Below are 19552 nucleotides of genomic sequence, written 5' to 3'. Positions count from 1 at the left end.
TCTATAAAACACAAGTACACGTTTTTGCCATACTCTACACTTTTTTCTAGGACTTGTCTCAGGATAAAAATGGCATCTTGAGTACTTGTACCATGTCTGAAGCCAAATTGCTCCTCCTCAAGGTCTGGTTCAATAAAACATTTCAGCCTCTCATGCAGTATTCTTGAGTAGAGCTTGCCCGGTACGCTCAGAAGGGATATTCCCCTGTGGTTACTGCATTCTCTATTGTCCCCTTTTTTGTAAATGGGAATCATTACAGATACTTCCCAGTCTTTGGGGATTCTCTTATATCTCCAGGCTAATCTTATCACTCTCAAGAGCCACTTTCTACCTATTGGCCCCATATATTTGATCATGTCTGGTGTGATGCCATCATGTCCAGGTGATCTTCCAAGTTTCATCTTTCTCACAGCCAGATCAAGTTCTTCTTCTTTTATATGGGCACAATCAATTTGTTCCAGCTTCGAAGTTTTCTCCAACAAAACATCCTTAACACCATTTTAATGAAGCTGGAAGAGCCTCCACGCGGTGCGCCTGGATATCCAAATCAGGATGGAGACCAAGATTTGGAGAACTAAATCGAATTAATTTCCAAAGCCCTTCTCCCATCACCCTTCTTCTCTCATGCATGCTTTGGAACTGTTGAATACTAGAATGGCTATTTTCTATTGACTTGGCTGTGAGCCATTCTCTTTTAGTCTGTCTATCTGACCATCTAGTCAAACTCTTCTTCATTTCAAGCCCCAACCCCCTTGAGCATTCAAGGGCATGGGGCTTATCTTTCATTATTTCCTAGCTATCCTAAATTCTTCACTTTCAAGGTGGCCAAGAGTCAAGCACGGAGTAAAGAACACTTATTGTTATGTATTCTGTGACTCAAGTATTGGCGACTTGTAAAAAGGATTGGCTGATTGATGCTTTCCATTCTGTATGTATTCTAAATCACTATCAAAGGTAGCACCAAGATTCTTCATACTTGTGACGCGCTGAAAGTTTGTGTTCAACACAAACATTTTTTTTGTTCACAACAAAATTCAAACATTTCTCAATTTTAAATTTGCAGCAAAATTTGAAATTTGAAATTTATTTATTTCCAAAAGTACAAAACAACAAGCAGTATGCAGTAAAACATGATACAATATGATATAATACAAAAATAATGTTTTCAACATTTTAAACTAAAGATCAATACACTTCGGAAACAATATTTTTTTTTTTCTTTAGCACTACAGCCCAATATGAGCTTTGGCCGCCTCCACTACAGCTCTCCACGCTTCTCGGTCCTCTGTTAATTGTCTCCATCCTCTATATCCCATTTTTTGGAGATCGTCTCTCACTTCATCTTCCCATCTTATTCTCGGCCTTCCTATCTTTCTTCTTGAATGTAGCCTCTCCTTGAATATTATTTTAGGCATTCTGTTTTCGTTCATTCTACAGATATGTCCAAACCATCTAAGCCGCTGTGCCTTTATAAATTTTACAATATTTCGGCCTTTCATCAATGCCTCGAGCTCTGAATTAGTTCTTCTCCTCCACTCCTCTCCTTCTTTAACTGGACCATAAATCTTTCTTAGGATTTTCCTTTCAAAAACGCCTAAATGGTTTTTGTCTTCTTTTGTTAACGTCCAAGATTCACAGCCGTACGTTACAACAGGTCGAATTAGGCTCTCATATATTTTAAGTTTCGTGTTTCTACATATGAGCCTGTTCTTCAAAAGTTTCATGTTACTGAAGTATGCTCTATTTCCAGCCAATACTCTTTGCTTTATGCTGTAACCCATCTTGTTCTCGTTATTTAGTTCAACCCCCAAGTAGCTGAAGTTCCTTACACCTTGAAAGATTTTATTTCCAATTCGGAGGTTTTGTGGAACTCTTCTTGCTTGACTACTTGATATTTTCATGTACCTCGTTTTTCTTTCATTCACTATCAAGCCAATCTTATTCGCCTCTCTTTCTAGCAACAAATACGTTTCCTGTAGGACATCTTTCCTTCTTGCAATTATTGCTACATCGTCCGCATATGCACATACCTGATACATTCGGTGGAAAATATTTCCCCTGTCTAATCCTTCAATAGCTCTATGTAATGCAATATTGAATAGGATTGCAGATAGTCCATCGCCTTGTTTGACACCTGTGTTAAATTCAAAAGTGCTGCTCCTTCTATTACCAATTTTGACCATTGCTGCAGTCCTACTCATTGTCATTTTTGCTAGATTAATGAGCTTTTTTGGTAAGGCGTATTGCTCCAATGTTTTCCATAGCTCACTTCTCACTATGCTATCGAAGGCTTGCTTGAAGTCAATAAATAAAATATGTAAATCCAGGTCATGCTCATAAAATTTTTCTGCGATTTGCCGGATTGTAAAGATTTGATCTGCTGTTGCCCTTTCTGGCCGGAATCCGCATTGATATTCTCCAAGCACTTGTTCTGTGTAGGCCTTAATTCTATTGTTAAGAATACTTGATAAGACTTTATAAGCTACACTGAGAAGAGTTATTCCACGATAGTTATTACAGTCCAGTTTATCGCCTTTTTTATAAATTGGACATATTATACCTATGTTCCAATCTTGAGGCATAGTTTCATCTCTCCATATCATACTTATCAGCTCATGTATTCTCTTGACTGTGTCATCACCACCATACTTTATCATTTCTGCCGATATATTATCTTGGCCACCTGCCTTTCCATTCTTTAGGTGCTTTACAGCCATTTCTGTTTCCTCTAATGTTGGCCCTGCAACAAACTCCGCTTCAATACTAAGTAGCTCCCCTGTTCCTTCATGTACATTCTCCTCATTGATATCTGTTACTGTTAACAGTTCTCTGAAATGCTCTGCCCATCTCTCCATGATATTATCCTCTTCATTCAAAACTCTCCCTCTTTTGTCCTTGCATGAAATAATTCTTGGTCTATATTCTTTATTTATTCTTTCCATCGCTCTATAGAACTTTTTCGTCTCATTCTGTTTATATAAGCTTTCAATTTCTTCTAACTGTTTGTTCAAAGCTTCTCTTTTCTTTGTCCTGCATGTTCTATTGGCAATTCTTCGTTTTTCCTTGTAATCTTCATAATTTCTTCTTGTTTCTCGTTGTATCATTCGAGATCTGGCTTCATTCTTCTCTCTAATTGCTTCCCTGCACTCATTATCGTACCATCCCTCATTCCTTTCCCATCTTTTCTGACCAATTGCTTCATTTGCTGCTTCCTTCAGGCCATTGGCTAGCTTTGTCCATACTTCTTCAACACCATCTGCTTCTGAAGAGCTCAAAGTTTTTGCCTGTATTAGTCTGAGGTATTCACTACGGACTCTTTCACTCTTCAGCTTTTCAACATCCCATCTTATAGGCACAACCTTTTGTTTACCCGCCAGCATTGACAGCCTCTGTCTCACTACTACCTTCACAATGAAATGGTCAGAGTCACAATTAGGTCCCCTACAGCTTCTTACATCAATGATTGATGATGCATTACGGGAGTCAACTATCACGTGATCAATCTGATTGATTGTTGTTGTATCTGGTGATTTCCAAGTTCCAAGATGAATACTCTTATGTGGGAATTGAGTGCTCCTAATTTGCATGTCATTTCTGATGGTAAACTGACCAAGAAGAAACCCATTCTCATTTGTTTTTTCATGAAGAGTATACTTTCCTGCCACTTGTTGTAAGTAACTTTCCTTTCCAATCTGGGCATTGAAATCTCCCATAACGATTAACGATTAACGATTCGGAAACAATATAGTACCCGCAAAGAAAAAACTGAGCGCGGATACGAGTTGCTTTTTTATCGTACAGCAGTGTGATTTTAGACGTATGATTTTGGATGTGGAGATGAAACTGCAGAAAAAACAGATGAAAATCAAGTGAAACAAAACAAGAAAAAAAGACTAACGGAGATTTCAAAAACTCTATACACGAGATTTGACAATAGACAAACACACACAAGTGGGCTCACCAAGTGGGCTCATAAGCCTTTATCCAGTCGTGAAATTCACCAGCCTTATGTTTATCACAGCTAATTTTAATAATATTATCAGGAACTGTTTGTAAGATTTTATTTACTCTAAAATTTAATTGACGCCTACAAATTTCCAGGTCAATTCTGTCCTGTTCAACTGTCTGATTTCTGAGATTATATGGAGTTTCACGAATAGTAATTTCAATATTTTTCCTTTTTACATGTTGAATTAAACTCTTAATGTATAATTTTTTTAATTGCAAAACATCAAATGTTATGAACAATTCAGCACTCGGGAAACGTCTTTGTTTTCCAAGAGCCGCTCTTATTATATACTTCTGCACAAAAAATAACCCATTTATGTAACAGTTTGCCGCACCACCCCAAGCCAGTAATCCATACTGCAAGATGGACTGAACATATGCAGTATATAGCAATTTTGCAATACTCTTATTGTTTATTAAACTGATTCTATGGAATCTGTAAATCAAGTATTTCAACTTCTTACATTTATCATCAATGTGATAGTTCCATCTTAGATGTGCATCAATTATAACTCCAAGGTATTTAGCATGGTCAGTTTCTCCCAGCAATGGACACCGGCACGGGGTAGATGTGGACGAAACACAGGATGAGGCATGTATTTGTAGGTTTATATTTGTGGGTTGAGTACTGATGTTTGGTGAGAAGGTTATGAAATTACTTTTTTTATAGTTAAGTGTCAAGGTGTTATTATCTAACCAGGATTTGATAACCTTCAGTCCCTCCACTGCTAGGTCATTTACCTCCTTCCATGACCCACCCGTAAAAGTTACTGTGGTATCATCTGCAAATGAAATTAGAGTTCTCTCTTCATTGCTGAATCTGAGTAGATCATTGACATAGATGAGAAATAATATTGGGGAAAGTACAGTTCCCTGTGGTACTCCATAATCTGTTAAGCTAATTTGTTTAGAGTTACCTTCTCCTAGACAGCTTGCCTTCACCACGGCTTACGAGCGCTGTCTACCCTTGATTGTTTCGGTTCGGTTGACTTACTCCGTACCCTTCATGGGAGTAAGTGTTATCCAGCCGCACCAACGTGGAGGCGCACATCTTCGGGTTGCTATAGATGGTAACGATGTTCTTAAAGGGTTTCTCTCCGAAGATGTCGAAACAGAGCGGCCACAGAACAATACACACGTGGACTAAAACTCAGTTGTTACCTCTCAAGGAATTAAAATTCTACATTTCAAATCACATCATTGTTGATCAGCTGTTATTGTAGTGCCAACTTATGAAAAACAAATTATCCACTCAACATGTGTATTTTTTTTATTATTTATGTTTGTTGTTTATGTTTATTTCTTTATTTTAAAACTGTGTTTTAATATTATTTTATTTTGAAATTTTGGTAAAAAAATTAAGGTGTTAAATTAAGTAAAAATCATTAACTTTTTACAGATCTTTAATAAGAAATCAACAGAGTTATTGTCGGCCAAATGAAAAACGTGTGTTGTTCTGTTTTCATAAAACTTCCTTTAATCGATTATCTGTTCACTTTCTGTATACTTTAATCATACCGTTTTGTTAAGAATTAAATTTTCTACAAGTTTTGTTCTGAAATTTGATCAGTTTATTGGTAAAATAACAAAGCGATTGCTGGCCAAATGTAAAAATTGTGTTTTTTTACTCAATGTTTTTGCATTTTACACTGGATTACTCAAAACTACTCATCTTACAGTTCTGGGACCTGTTCTAATGAATTTTTCAGGTAAAAAACCATAAGAAACAATGGCATTTGCCCCTAAATTTAACTTCCCAGAATTTCAGAGAGTCTTCATTTACTCAGCGGAACTGAAATCCAGGCGAAATCTTTAACCCTGTATAACTCGCTAACGAAACATTTCCAGACCTATGTTTATATAAGTTTTTTTCATTATTTTTACATATTGAATGAGCTCTCAAAGTTACCGCATATCCTCGTGAATCACCCTGTATACAATTGATAAATAATGTTTTTTTTATTAATTAAGATTTTTCTTATGTTGGCAGTGCAGAATAAGTAAAATTAATCTGCTAGTTTCATCTGTAGGCGATTCCAATTTATTTCTACAATATTTTGTACTCTATATATAATATTGTATCTTATAATTTTCTAAATTTCTTCTATTTATATACTGTGTCAATAATACTAATTGTAAATTATTTACTTTTATTTAGATACATAAATATCCTATTACAGAGACGACTTGCGTTTGTACTGTTTCACAGTACATTGAAGAAGATACTATTATACTCTGTACAGAATTACTTCAGACATGCGCAGCAGAGAAATTATACAGTGGGAGGGATCACTACCTCCGTAAACAAAGCCATAGTGCATTCGTCAGCACAGGTAGGGCTCCTACACCAATAAAAAATATTTGATTTCAGCTGATATATATCGGCTAGTGTTTTTATTGTTGTAGGAGTCCTACCTGTGCTGACGTCACCAGAATGCTATATGGCTTTGTTTACGGAGATAGTGGAGGGATACGGAGGCACGATATTGCCGTTTTGAAGCGGCCAGCGATCTCCAACTTCTAGTGAGTGTTCATGTGCTCATGCTACACATGTGAAGTTTCCAGTCTGAAAGCGGTCAGACGACTGACAAATTGGCAACTGCGCTTCTACCTATGACTCTATTAATCGCTATTATTATTATTATTATTATTATTATTATTATTATTATTATTATTATTATTATTATTATTAGCGTATGGCTTTTTATAGCCTTTATTACAGACAATAATTTCAGATGTAGCACCAGTCGTTAATGAGAAAAAATTAAAAACATTGTTTTTGTAACCTCAAAGGTTTTTTTTTGAGAAGAGGAATTTTAATTTTTACTTAAAACATTTACCATTTAAGGTAAGTCTCACAACTAATATGCATTCTGTATTATTTTATGAATACTTTGATATATAGAAAATTATTGTACTCTTATTAGTAATCCAGTTATTCTGTCTAAAACAAAGCCATGACCATCTGCCCACCTTGGGACAGCCCACATTGGGACACTGCAATCATGATATATATGCTAATATTATAACGATGAGCTTTGATTCTGAATCTTATATTTTACTCAATTTAGGCTACATTATCAATGAAATAAATATGATATATGATTATAGCCTGTATTGTAGCTTCAGAGGTAGCCATTTCAAGCACACTTTGTGAAAATGACTTTTGGTCATAGTTTTTACTAAAAGAAATGTCAAATAATATGTATTTATACTATCAATAATTATAATAAAATGTTATAAATTAATAAAAATAATGAATTTCTTTTTTTAATTCAATATCCCAACCTGGGCAAGGGATGTCCCATCGTGGGCCGATCTTAAGCCCACGTTGGGATACTCCCCAAAAAGTTTTTTGCAATAAAAAAACCAATCGACGATCATTGCAGTTGCCATCCTCAAGGATGAAAGTGTAAGTAAATAAAATAAATATAAAATTAAAAAATGTAGATTTTTTCTATTTTTGTCCAAGTTATAGCTGTTTGAATTTTGGTGTCCCAACGTGGGCTGGTTTACCCTACCGTATTTCACTCCTTATAATTTACAATAGTTTTCCTATTTCCACTGAGTAGTGGAAACTTTTCAGATTCACTGTGAGATACTAACTTACCAGTATGCAATAGAATATTAATAAGTTTCTCATAAAAAGCAACGTCAAATGTCTTGGTGGAAATTTTATATTCATTTGATCAAGTTCTAATATGTTCTAACCTTGTGTAGAGCATAAATAGTGGATCTTCAGCCGAGCACCATTCAGGATAGCAGGAACTTGAGGCATCTTCCATCTCATCATCCCACCAAGAGTCTCTGTCATCATCCATGGGTATCTATCATTTTGAAATTAGAAGAAAATATTATTCATTTAGATTATAACAACAGGATATTGTTTCTTCTTATAGTTTAGTATGATATATTTTTCAGTGTAATATTTTTTTACAGGAACAAATTTTGGGATAAATGAAAATATAAATTTCAGTACCCTTTTTAATTATTTTGTCACCAACATGTTTCCGACATTAATGTCATTTTCAAGTGATTTGAATATGGCATTAATGTCCGAAAAATGTTGGGGATAAAGTCATTTAAAAGGGTATTGAGATTTATATTTTATCTATATTAAAAGTAGCCCTAAAGAAAAATGACAAGTTTTGGGCTATCATGTTCCAATGTGACTGTTTTGTTTGTGTCCAATGTCATGTTTTGGGCTAGCTGTTCTTTCTAAAGTTGTATTGATTTTTCTAAATAATAGTATAATATAGTATAGTATAAATAATAATAGTATATAATACTGTACGTGATTGATTAGAATGTAATCTTACAATATAGTATAGTATTCTACAATAAGTATGGTAACTGAAATATTGCATTATTTAAATAGTATAATAATATAGAGTGACCTGGCTGGCTCAGGTCTGGTGTCAGAGCTTTAATGTTGCACCTGATCAATTTCAGGGCTTCTGACATAACCCAACGACTGTTATTAAGCAACCGGGATCGATGATTAACGTGTCGATCCGAAACACGGAGTGACCCGAGAAAAATATCTTTCCCGGCCCGGAATTTGAACCCGGGCCTCTGAATTAGAAAGCCAGCATATCGACTGCACTCGACTACAGCCACTATGTATACTATTAGTATAATAGGTATATATTATGTACCTATAAGTATAGGTATAGTACAGGTATACGAGCAGTATAAGGTTTTTATAGTCTATAATAGGTACGGTAATGTAATGCATGTAAGATAACAGAGATATTATGTTACTCTAAAATTATTCTATAAAAGTAGGTAGGCGAAGTATTACATTATTTATATATTGTAGAAATTATTGTTTTCAAAATGTGTAAAAGAGTGCATCGAGTACATCGGTATAATAATGTTTCCAGAACTATAACAAAAGAAAGGAAACAATCAGTTTTTGTTTGTTGAATCTATTTCTATTATTATGATATTGGCTAAGAACTTGAGATTATATTTCTTTCAATTGTTTTATGTGTTAGTATTGTTGTATGTAAATATGTTTGAATAGCTTATGCTTGTAAACTACAGCAGTAGAAAGTCAACTTTTTCTTTCTTGTATTGTGTCTATTGTTGTAATGACTCCTCTAAACACGGACTTGTTCCATATTAGAGGGAGTAATTTTCAGGGAATATATTGTAAAATGTACTTTTTGGAAATAAACTGAATTTGAATTTGAATTTGAAATTTGAATTTCAAACAAGATCTTGTAATCTTGTCATTGTCATGCCCTATATAGTTTATTTTATTGCAAATACAATATTGAATGAAAAAGACTAAGAAATTGTCAAAAAACCACTGATTTATTGATAATTAGAAAGACCGGTTTCGGTTAACCGAAACCACTAAAAACCACTGATTTATTGATAATTAGAAAGACCGGTTTCGGTTAACCGAAACCGGTCTTTCTAATTATCAATAAATCAGTGGTTTTTTGACAATTTCTTAGTCTTTTTCATTCAATATGAATAATTACCACAATATCAACTTCTCAACTACACAAAAAGCAAATACAATAGCTTCGCTATAATTCAAAGTCAATATTGATCTTAATTCAGACTTTATTCTTTATTGATTGATACAATAAGTACATCATCAAAATGATAAGAAAAAATAAGTTAACCTTGTGCTATTCCTCTCCCAAATTTAAATAAGGTTACACATAGTCCTAAATAGGTTAAAACTTGTAGTTGTTCACTCCACAAAATTTTCAGTTTCTTTAATTATATTAAAATGTCACTCACTGTAGTGAGATGCTCAAGCTGTCAGCTTCGGTTAAATAGGAACTAATCACTAGTATCTATAAGGAATGCTGCGATACTTTCAAATGAATTTCTCAAATACATGGTGAATATAGTTTTCTTGGAAGAAAGTATTTCTTCAAACTACAAGTCTTAACCTATTTCGGACTATGTGTAACCTTATTCAAATTTGAATTATTCTTTAATAATGTGCTTGACATTGACAAACATGTGGAAGGAATTACATGATTATTGGTGGATGTTTTCTACTTCATTTACATGTTACAGTTTTTGTACATGTTTTTAATAAATTATGAATTAGAAAATTCTTGATTGAATGAACGTACAGTTTTGTTGGACGGATGACTGTCTGAACTGGCATTCATAGAGCTGGTCAGTCTTCGAATGTGACGTACAACTATGCAGGCGTCTACTGTGTGTCCTAACTTTGCAGATCGATCCATTCCTTAACAAAATATATTTATAAATTCTATTAATATATTATAATGGAATATTCAAATCTTGAAATTTTTTTCTAAAATAAGGTAATTTTTAAAAATATTTTGAATGTATTCTAACAATGAATGATTCTAGTGAGGTCTACTCTATAATGACAGTGAATAAAAGATAAATGAACAGCGTTGCCGATTCTCTGCCTCAATTAATTATAGGCTATTTCTACATTGTCAAAAACAGATTTGGCATCGTTGCGGAGCTAGAAAAGGATGGTGCTACCTGCTTTGACGAATGATAGACAAGGATATAGCAACACCATGCAATGTTGATCAAATACTGTCATTATAACGTGGACCGCACTACAGTAAATTCATTATCAAAATTGCAAGGACATTTTGTAGACCTTATACAATTTTTAACAGTAAAACCATATTTTAATCAAATCAAATCGTTTTTTATTTCGACAAAAAAAACACAACTCAGTGAAATAAAGATATAATAAACTTCTATACAGTTAGTTCCTGTCAAAATAAAAATATTATTAAAAAAATAATATTATTGATATTTCTACAACTTATCAATCCAATCTCAAAAATGCTAATTTTTCTATTTGATCGTTTGAAAATATCAAAACATTCAAGATCCATCTAGGTCGACTCGTAAGTTCGTTACTGAAAAGTAGCTGTTCTATTGTTTTGATCTGTTAGATCCATTATTTTAATAATTAGGTTTCAAAACATATGGAAATCTAGTTTGTTGGGCGTCCCAAACAATTTATAATAATAGTTAACAAATTGAGCAGTTGAGGGTTCTGGTTAGATCGTAATAATATTCTTTTCCTACAGTTACGTTGAAAAGTGGCCATTGCTGCACTGATTACAGAACGCAAAGAATCACTTTTCCGCTCTAGTGCGGGAAAAATTTTTCTGCACTCCAGATTTGCAACATGGCAACGCAAAATACTTAGTAGGTTGGTTATATGGAGCAACAGTGCAGCAAAATCAAAATGAAGTTGGTAACAGTGACTGCTGTGGCTGCTATAGTGAGCAGAGGTGCAACCAAGCACAACGCGCTAATTATTATTCATTATATATTATAACCAAGGACAACGAGGACTTTAGGATTTTAGGATTAAGGTTTTTATCAATAATAAAATTACACAGAAAAACATTTGATGGATTTCAGTCAATTTTACCCATAATTACCCACTTTTCATATTCAATGGTAACTGTAGGAAAAACTTAATGTGAAATACGTGCGCAAAGTTCCTCTGCTGCACTCAAGAAACCATTCCGCCCTCGCCTACGGCTCGGGCGTAAACGTTTCTTTCGGTGCAGCAAACTGACACTTTGCGCACTAGTTGCACAAATAACTATTCTCCACTCTCAGATCAGAAAAATTGCATCTTGAAATGCTTATAACTCAAGAATAGGAGTGCATTTCGCCAATGTGATGACATATTTTTGTTCCTCTCGTCAAGTACTATCATTCCGGGGAGTTTAAGTGATTTTAATTTTTGACCATTTTTGCAAAAATCTATGATGTTTAGCCCAATATCAATAAACTACTAGTTAATAATGAATAATAATATTATCTATATTCTATATATATATATATATATATATATATATATATAATATATATATATATATATATATATATATAGACCTATATATATAAAAGCAAAATGGCACTCACTCACTGACTGACTGACTCACTCACTCACTCGCATAACTAAAAATCTACCAGACCAAAAACGTTCAAATTTGGTAGGTATGTCAAGTTGGCCCTTAAGAGGCGCACTAAGAAATCTTTCGGCAATATTTTAACTCTAAGGGTTGTTTTTAAGGGTTTAAAGTTTGTCTTTTAGCATGTATATTCTTCTTCTCCCAATCTCTTAATTATAATTGAAATTTCCATATCATAAGTTACTATAGAACTATAATCTAGATAGAGTACCTCTTCGAAACAGTTGTTAACTGGCAACTAAATTAATCATTTTGTCAGGTTGGCATTAAGTTGAGTTGACTTTGTTAGGTTGGCACCAAGTTGAAGATTTAAATGCATTCATAGCGGAAAAATTGATTGGGCACTGCTACTTCAATCCTGGGAATATTATATTACTAGCAGTCAGGCTCGCTTCGCTCGCCATATCCGTTTAGCCAGCCGTTTAGTCTGGACCCCCGACTGGATTGTCCTAACATATGATAAAAATGCCCAAATGAAAAATGCAGGCGAGCGAAGCGAGCCTGCTGATCTGATTCTTGGACGATCCAGTCGGGGGTCCAGGGGGCGGAGCCCCCTGGCTAGACGGATATGGCGAGCGAAGCGAGCCTGACGGCTAGTTATGTATATTAATTGCATATAATTATATCTTCTAATATAATAAATTTTTGGGGAAAATCCCTGGACCGCCTCCTTCTCTTAGCGGTATCATACACCCCCTCCTTATCCATTAGTGCTCGCCCTCCCCCCACCACCTAACAGTTTGGTGAAATGGGGCCACTGGAGGAAAATATATTAGGTACTATAAAATAGGTCAATATCAATATTATTTAATGCTGAATAGTGTTCTTCTAAATCTAAAACAGAATAGTTATGATAAAAATAGGAATTTATATCAACTTTCCAGTAAATTACATCTACTGCACGCTACCTGCATCACATATTTCCTTGAGCCCAAGTAGTTTGTCCCCTCTCCATACACAGTCGGCTGTTAGAAGCACTTTGGCTTTACAATCTAGCATTCTTTCAGCCAGTGAATCTGACGAGAACCCCGCAAACTGTAACAAAAATCATACTAAGACAAATAATAGCAGTGCTTTTACAGAACCTACATTTCCTCAATTTATATTTATTTCTATACAGCCAACGGATGTTATTGATCTTCAATAGTTTAGATTCAACTTGTTTAGTCTATTTCTTCATTCTTACGTTGATTTTCAAAATTATTTGAAATAATTGGTACCTATTATTATTAATAATAGATTATGTAGGTAGCGCAATGTATGGTGTACATTGCACTATAGAGGGAAGAATAATTATTAATATGTCATCTCTGATTGCACATTGGAACACAAAATTTCCATTGTACAAATGTTATTCTTAGAAGTATAACTTACCTGCTGATAAAGAATAGATAATGTAATATAATTGTATATTGTTTTTTAAGGGACGGATTCAAGGATGCAAAGTTTCGAAGAACCCCACACGTCAACCGAAGCTTATTGTGTTCCCAAGTAGTATGTTAGTTAAGCAAACCATTACCTGTGTCCTTTACAAGAACCACGAGTTTTTCCCTATACTAACATCCCATTCATCACCTGGTTGCTTGTCGCAATCCAGTGTGATATGCTTGGCAGTCTCTTCAGACTGATTAGTCCACGTGACCTACTTGAGTTCCACTCCTGGCCGTCTTTAAAGGTCCTTCCGCTGGGGAAGGGGTGGCCAAGCTGCCTCTAGGGCGCCCGGCCACCCTTGACTCAGCCTCTTGACTCACATCTGTGCCTGGAGTTTCACCCATCTCTGGTCTCTTGGGTTTTTTCTTTTTGCCCCTCCGTAACTTCGCAGCGTCAAAAGCCTCATCTCTCCAAAGAAGTTTTGCCTGAATGGCCGCCTACTTCTTTGAGCAGTAGTGAGTTTTAGCATAGAGAAACAATAGCTTAAGTAGCCTAGATATCCCATGATATAGGGCGTTTATGTCGCAACTTTTACTGTTATCTCAAGCCCATAGTCAAAGAAATTCTTTCCCATGATGCTGTGTGATGCTGGTAGTCTCTCATATTGTGCCGTTCTTACGCTATCACCCCAACAAAACATTAGAAATCGACAGTAATCGACAATAATCGGCTTGAGATAACGATAAAAGTTGCGACATAAACGCCCTATACCATGGGATATCCACTTACGCTATTGTTTCTCTATGGTTTTAGCCTCTCCACCCACAAACTCGTGACCTACGTAAGTTCCACTTCTAGCTTTTTTGTAGATCTTTCCGCTTAAGGAGGGATCGCCAAATTTCCTCTAGGTCACCTGGTCACCCTCGACTCAGCCTCTTGACCCGCATTTGTGTCTGGAGTTTCACCCATCTCTGGTCTCTTTGGTTTTTCTATTTGCCCCTCCGAAACGGCCGTGATGGGGCAGATCCCGTGGGTTTGAAGGCAAGGCAACTTCTGGAGTTGCCTTGGGGCCCCTTTTAGTCGCCTCCTACGACAAGCAGGGATACTGTGGGTGAATTCTAGTTTTCAACACATTCTTGAGTAAACGATGTTGGACTCAAAGCTCCCCCAACTCACAGGGGGCATAATGTAATAAACGTAACTTGAATTGCTTAGGGTATCTTGAAAATCTTCTCTACAAAGAAATAACCTTCATAGAAAATAAATAGCATTCTATATAATAATGAGTGCTACTTTTATATAGCAATAAAAAAAGAATTACAATTTTTTATGGGTTTGATGATTTATAAAAAAAATTTCAAGAAATAGTAAAAGTCTTTTTCCTACAGTTACGTTGAAAAGTGGCCATTGCTGCACTGATTACAGAACGCAAAGAATCACTTTTCCGCTCTAGTGCGGGAAAAATTTTTCTGCACTCCAGATTTGCAACATGGCAACGCAAAATACTTAGTAGGTTATATGGAGCAACAGTGCAGCAAAATCAAAATGAAGTTGGTAACAGTGACTGCTGTGGCTGCTATAGTGAGCAGAGGTGCAACCAAGCACAACGCGCTAATTATTATTCATTATATATTATAACCAAGGACAACGAGGACTTTAGGATTTTAGGATTAAGGTTTTTATCAATAATAAAATAACACAGAAAAACATTTGATGCATTTCAGGCAATTTTACCCATAATTACCCACTTTTCATATTCAATGGTAACTGTAGGAAAAACTTAATGTGAAATACGTGCGCAAAGTTCCTCTGCTGCACTCAAGAAACCATTCCGCCCTGGCCTACGGCTCGGGCGTAAACGTTTCTTTCGGTGCAGCAAACTGTCACTTTGCGCACTAGTTGCACAAATAACTATTTTGAAAGGGTAGCCTACTATTTTAATTTTATTATTAAAGTAAATATCATTTGTTCAAAAATCAAAATATTTATCCAATGAATATTAGTACTTACAACAATTGAATGCACAGCCCCGATTCGTGTACAGGCCAGCATAGCTATGACTATTTCTAGAATCATTGGCATATAAATTGCAACTCTGTCTCCCTTTTTGACGCCCTTCGATTTGAGCACGTTGGCGAATTTGCATACTTCTTCTAGCAGCTTTCTATACGTTAGTCGACTGTAGTCTTCTGGGTCGTTTCCTTCCCTGCAAACAAAAATATTAAACACAATATTATAAGGAATATAATTACTTATCAGGCATGATAAAACACATGAACGATATTAATTAGTCTGGAACATTATTATATTAAAGCTGCAAAAGACAAAAAATTACGAAAAATTCTCAGCCAATACGGCTGATTGTCTCGGAAAACCCACCTCAAAATCAGTTAGAGAACACACTGGAGGCTATAGGAAAACCTCCAAATCACCAAAAATATAAATCTCGTATCTTGATATCCTTTTAAATCATATTCTAGATTTATATTGAAAGTAACCCTAAAGAAAAAAAGACAATGATTAGTCTTGTTATGAGGTTGTTAATTGATTTCAAGTAACTGCTCAGTTGAAGTGAGCTACATATATAGTAGGTATAATGTAGCCTGTTTGTTGTAGAATCGTACAAAAATTTTGTATAGAATGACGCGTCCCGTAGCTTTGCCTCCGTGAAACGGCATAAAGGCAAGGTATGGTTCGCGGGGTGATATTCCTACTTTAAAAAAACATACGCTCCAGAGTACCTATATCCGTAGTGATGGAGGAAGCTCCCTCCATGTTCGATGTTATTGAACGGGTAGTATTGTAGTCTATATTGGCTCTCCACCGATAGGCAAAGCTACAGGACCCGGACTGTACGGTAACCAAAGTTTGTAAAAACACATAAGTGTTTAAAAACCATGTCGCCTGCTTGTTTTAATAATAAAATTTATCAAAAGATGAATGCAATAAACAGAAAATATGATTCGATTCAAAAAGGCTATGCGAATTAATGCGAATTAATACGAATTAGTATTATATTTATTGAAAAACAAAAACAGGAATCAAATTCTACTCTATTATCATTCCAAGATATGAACATTCCTCGTCTTTAATTGTACAAAATCAAGATAAGTCTAATAGGATTGATTATCTACTATCCAGGACTCAAAAGCTCAAATATTCAAATTCTATGCAACATTTCCACGCATCCTTTAGTAGTGTTTCTCTTATCTTTCTTTAATATTATTACCACAGTTTTTAGATTTGATATAGAGCATGAGAGGAATAAATAGAAATGCCTACCTACTGATTATATCTATACTGATCTTAGCTGATAATTTATAGCTACTGTTATTCGAAAGAATCGCTTTGAATAAGTCTCCAGACTGAAGAGAAACGCAGACAATTTTGATGGTTTTGCAATAATTATCGATGAGGTTTGAAATGTACTAGGTAATGTATCATTCCAGCTGACCTAAACCACAAAACTTCTATTATTCACAACAGAATATGGGATCTGCTTTTCCTCATCCTTTCCAAGAAATGTTTTTGGTCTATTTTTCACTCGCCTTCTCTTTTCATCTCCTTTTCTCGTCCTTTGCAAAAAATGTTTTTGTTTTATCTTCCGCTCTCATCATCTTTTCCCACTCCTCCTCCTCCTCAATAAGGAGATCAGGCTCAGGCTGTTATTCCATCATCGTATCCCAACAGAGTACAAGTTGAGAAAAACCCAAAACAGGTTTTCGAGAAACTGCCACCAATTTTCTGACGTCAGTAAATCTCGTAGGATTTATTTTCCTTGCATTGCTGCCGCCTATGGAACATGAGAGTTCAATTTGCAGTTCATATTTTGTTATTTGATAGAATCTATTCCGAAATACTGATGTGCTAATCTCAAGGAAAACTTTTCAATTTGTAGTACCGAAATTGGACCTGTTGGTACATATAAAATACAGGGAATAGTACACAAATAGAAATAATTCAAAATAACTTATGGGAGCATTCTCAGGAAATTTTTCAAGGAAATAATATTGAATTTATGAATGACAGACGGAGAAACATATTTATTCACAGTTCATAAATAGAAGTTGAAGCGAGTTTATTTATTTGGTACTAGTTTATTTAGCCTGAAGGTTGGAGACCAACAAAAGTGAAAGAGTGGAAGGAATGCAAGAAAAGAGAATTAATTGGATAGAGAAAGAGAGAGTCATAAAAGAAAGTTACTCAATCATTCATGAGTTGCAGTGAGTGCTGCAAGAATGGAATGAAATTGGAGAAATATTGTTTCATTCATAGCATATTGCAGTTTCTGAGATTAAATTGAAAAAGTTCAGTGTTGGAGTTTGAACTAGAAGATTTTATTTGGTTGAGTAAAAGTTGGATATGAATGAGCTGACCTTCTAAAAGATAGTGTTGAGGTATAATTAAATAAAAAAGTAGTTTCATTACTTATTCATTAGAAAAAGTAGTCTACCTTGCTACAATTTAATTTTAGTTTCCTTGAAGATTTTTTCCTCTGAATTAATAGTTTTAGGAGTGATAATAGAATATTATCTATTGATGAACGACTGAACCTTGTCGTTGAAAGAAAACAGAATGAGTTTAATATATCATTTTAAAGAACAGCACTAAAAACTATTAATAATTTTTAGAAATAAATTATATATCAAATCATTATGAAACAAAAACTGACCACACTGAATTTGGTGATGAACAAGTAAAAATTCCGACAAAAATACTATCGATTCAGGAATTTGACAAAATAATGTTGTTTAATATCAAACTCGCAGATCCACTCCAACAAAACTGTCAAAGAAATCTATCTTTGAATAGAATTGAAAAATAAGTCTTTCGATAATTTCAAGAGCCATGAATAGAGTCATATGGATTAATTTTGAACTTGAGTACCATCTTTATCACAGACTAAAATACATTCCACAAGGGTCAAAAATCTTCGATAGGCTGAATCTAAATCTGGTACATAAGTTCAAACTTAAACGTCTCAGACAGATGGCTTCTCGACAAAAATAGATTGTTAAATGATGAGGATATTCATCTTCGGCTCAATCAGGCACGTCTCAATTTTATTTATTTATTTATTAGAACAGTCACAAACACGATATTTGGAAAGAGAAACAGGCAATTGCCCAAAACTTCTTCAATTCCTTGATTTTGGCACATAAATAGTCCAAAGTGAGGTCTGGTGAAACGTGAACTATTTAGATTAAATTCTACCTACAGTGTGGAACAGGTAATATATAAAGTTGACGTGTCTATGAACTGTTGAATATTAAGCCAGGTTTACACCAAAGATTTCAAAAGAATTTTTATTTCTAAATCCTACCAGATTTCAAACGGAACATAACAAACACATCATGTGTCTTGCAAGTTATCAATGTTCAATCGGATCTTCTAGACTTCATTCTGAATTTTACCATTCATACTTGTACAGTTCTATTTTGGTTTGAGATATGATATTTTTATTGTCTCAGTACAATGTAAGTTAGCAGGCTACAGGTATGACTTCCAATTCCCTTCAAAAAAGAACTTATGTGGATGGAAATACGGTAGATCACTAAATAGAGCCTACAATAGAAATAAGTATAAACTAACTAAAATGTATATGTAATTAACACTTGGCACAGAGATGTTTGTGGAATTTCTCCATATAAAGGTAAAATGAAAAGATAATGATAATATTGGTAGACTCACCACTGATGATGATTTGGACTCAAATAAATTAAGAGGAATTGACAATATATTTTCATTTTGAATGAAAAAGACTAAGAAATTGTCAAAAAACCACTGATTTATTGATAATTAGAAAGACCAGTTTCGGTTATTACAGTATTTATCAGAGATTGACAATGGTGTAATAACCGAAACCGGTCTTTCTAATTATCAATAAATCAGTGGTTTTTTGACAATTTCTTAGTCTTTTTCATTCAATATGAATAATTACCACAATATCAACTTCTCAACTACACAAAAAAAAAGAAAAATATATTTTCATTTCACCTTAATAAAATGTATATATTTGAATTCATCAAGGAATTACAAATTTTATCAATTTGATAATCAAGAATACAAATTTTATTTATTTCGTTCCATGAACCAGTACCGGTACCAAATACCAGTACCAGTATTTGTTGATAATTATTGTCAATAATATTAGAACAATTACCATTCTCCTGTTGTAGTTTCTACAGAACAACTCATTTATCTTTTCA

At 34.5% G+C, this 19552-nt stretch overlaps 1 protein-coding gene across 1 annotated transcript in view; it reads right to left on the bottom strand.

The window, feature by feature from the left end:
- Positions 1-19552, bottom strand: part of LOC111057202 (acetyl-coenzyme A synthetase) — a 69864-nt gene that overhangs the window by 13405 nt on the left and 36907 nt on the right. Inside the window, exons 2-5 of the mRNA XM_039429937.1 lie at positions 15354-15549; positions 12881-13007; positions 10116-10234; positions 7720-7835 (exon numbers count right to left, since the gene is read on the bottom strand). Of these exons, the coding sequence (XP_039285871.1) occupies positions 7720-7835; positions 10116-10234; positions 12881-13007; positions 15354-15549 (558 nt within the window). The remainder of the gene's footprint in view (positions 1-7719; positions 7836-10115; positions 10235-12880; positions 13008-15353; positions 15550-19552) is intronic.

Source organism: Nilaparvata lugens, chromosome 6, assembly GCF_014356525.2.
Source record: "Nilaparvata lugens isolate BPH chromosome 6, ASM1435652v1, whole genome shotgun sequence".
NCBI classification, from domain to species: domain Eukaryota; kingdom Metazoa; phylum Arthropoda; class Insecta; order Hemiptera; family Delphacidae; genus Nilaparvata; species Nilaparvata lugens.
Note: the sequence above shows the minus strand (reverse complement) of the source record. Positions and strands in the feature narration are given on the sequence as shown.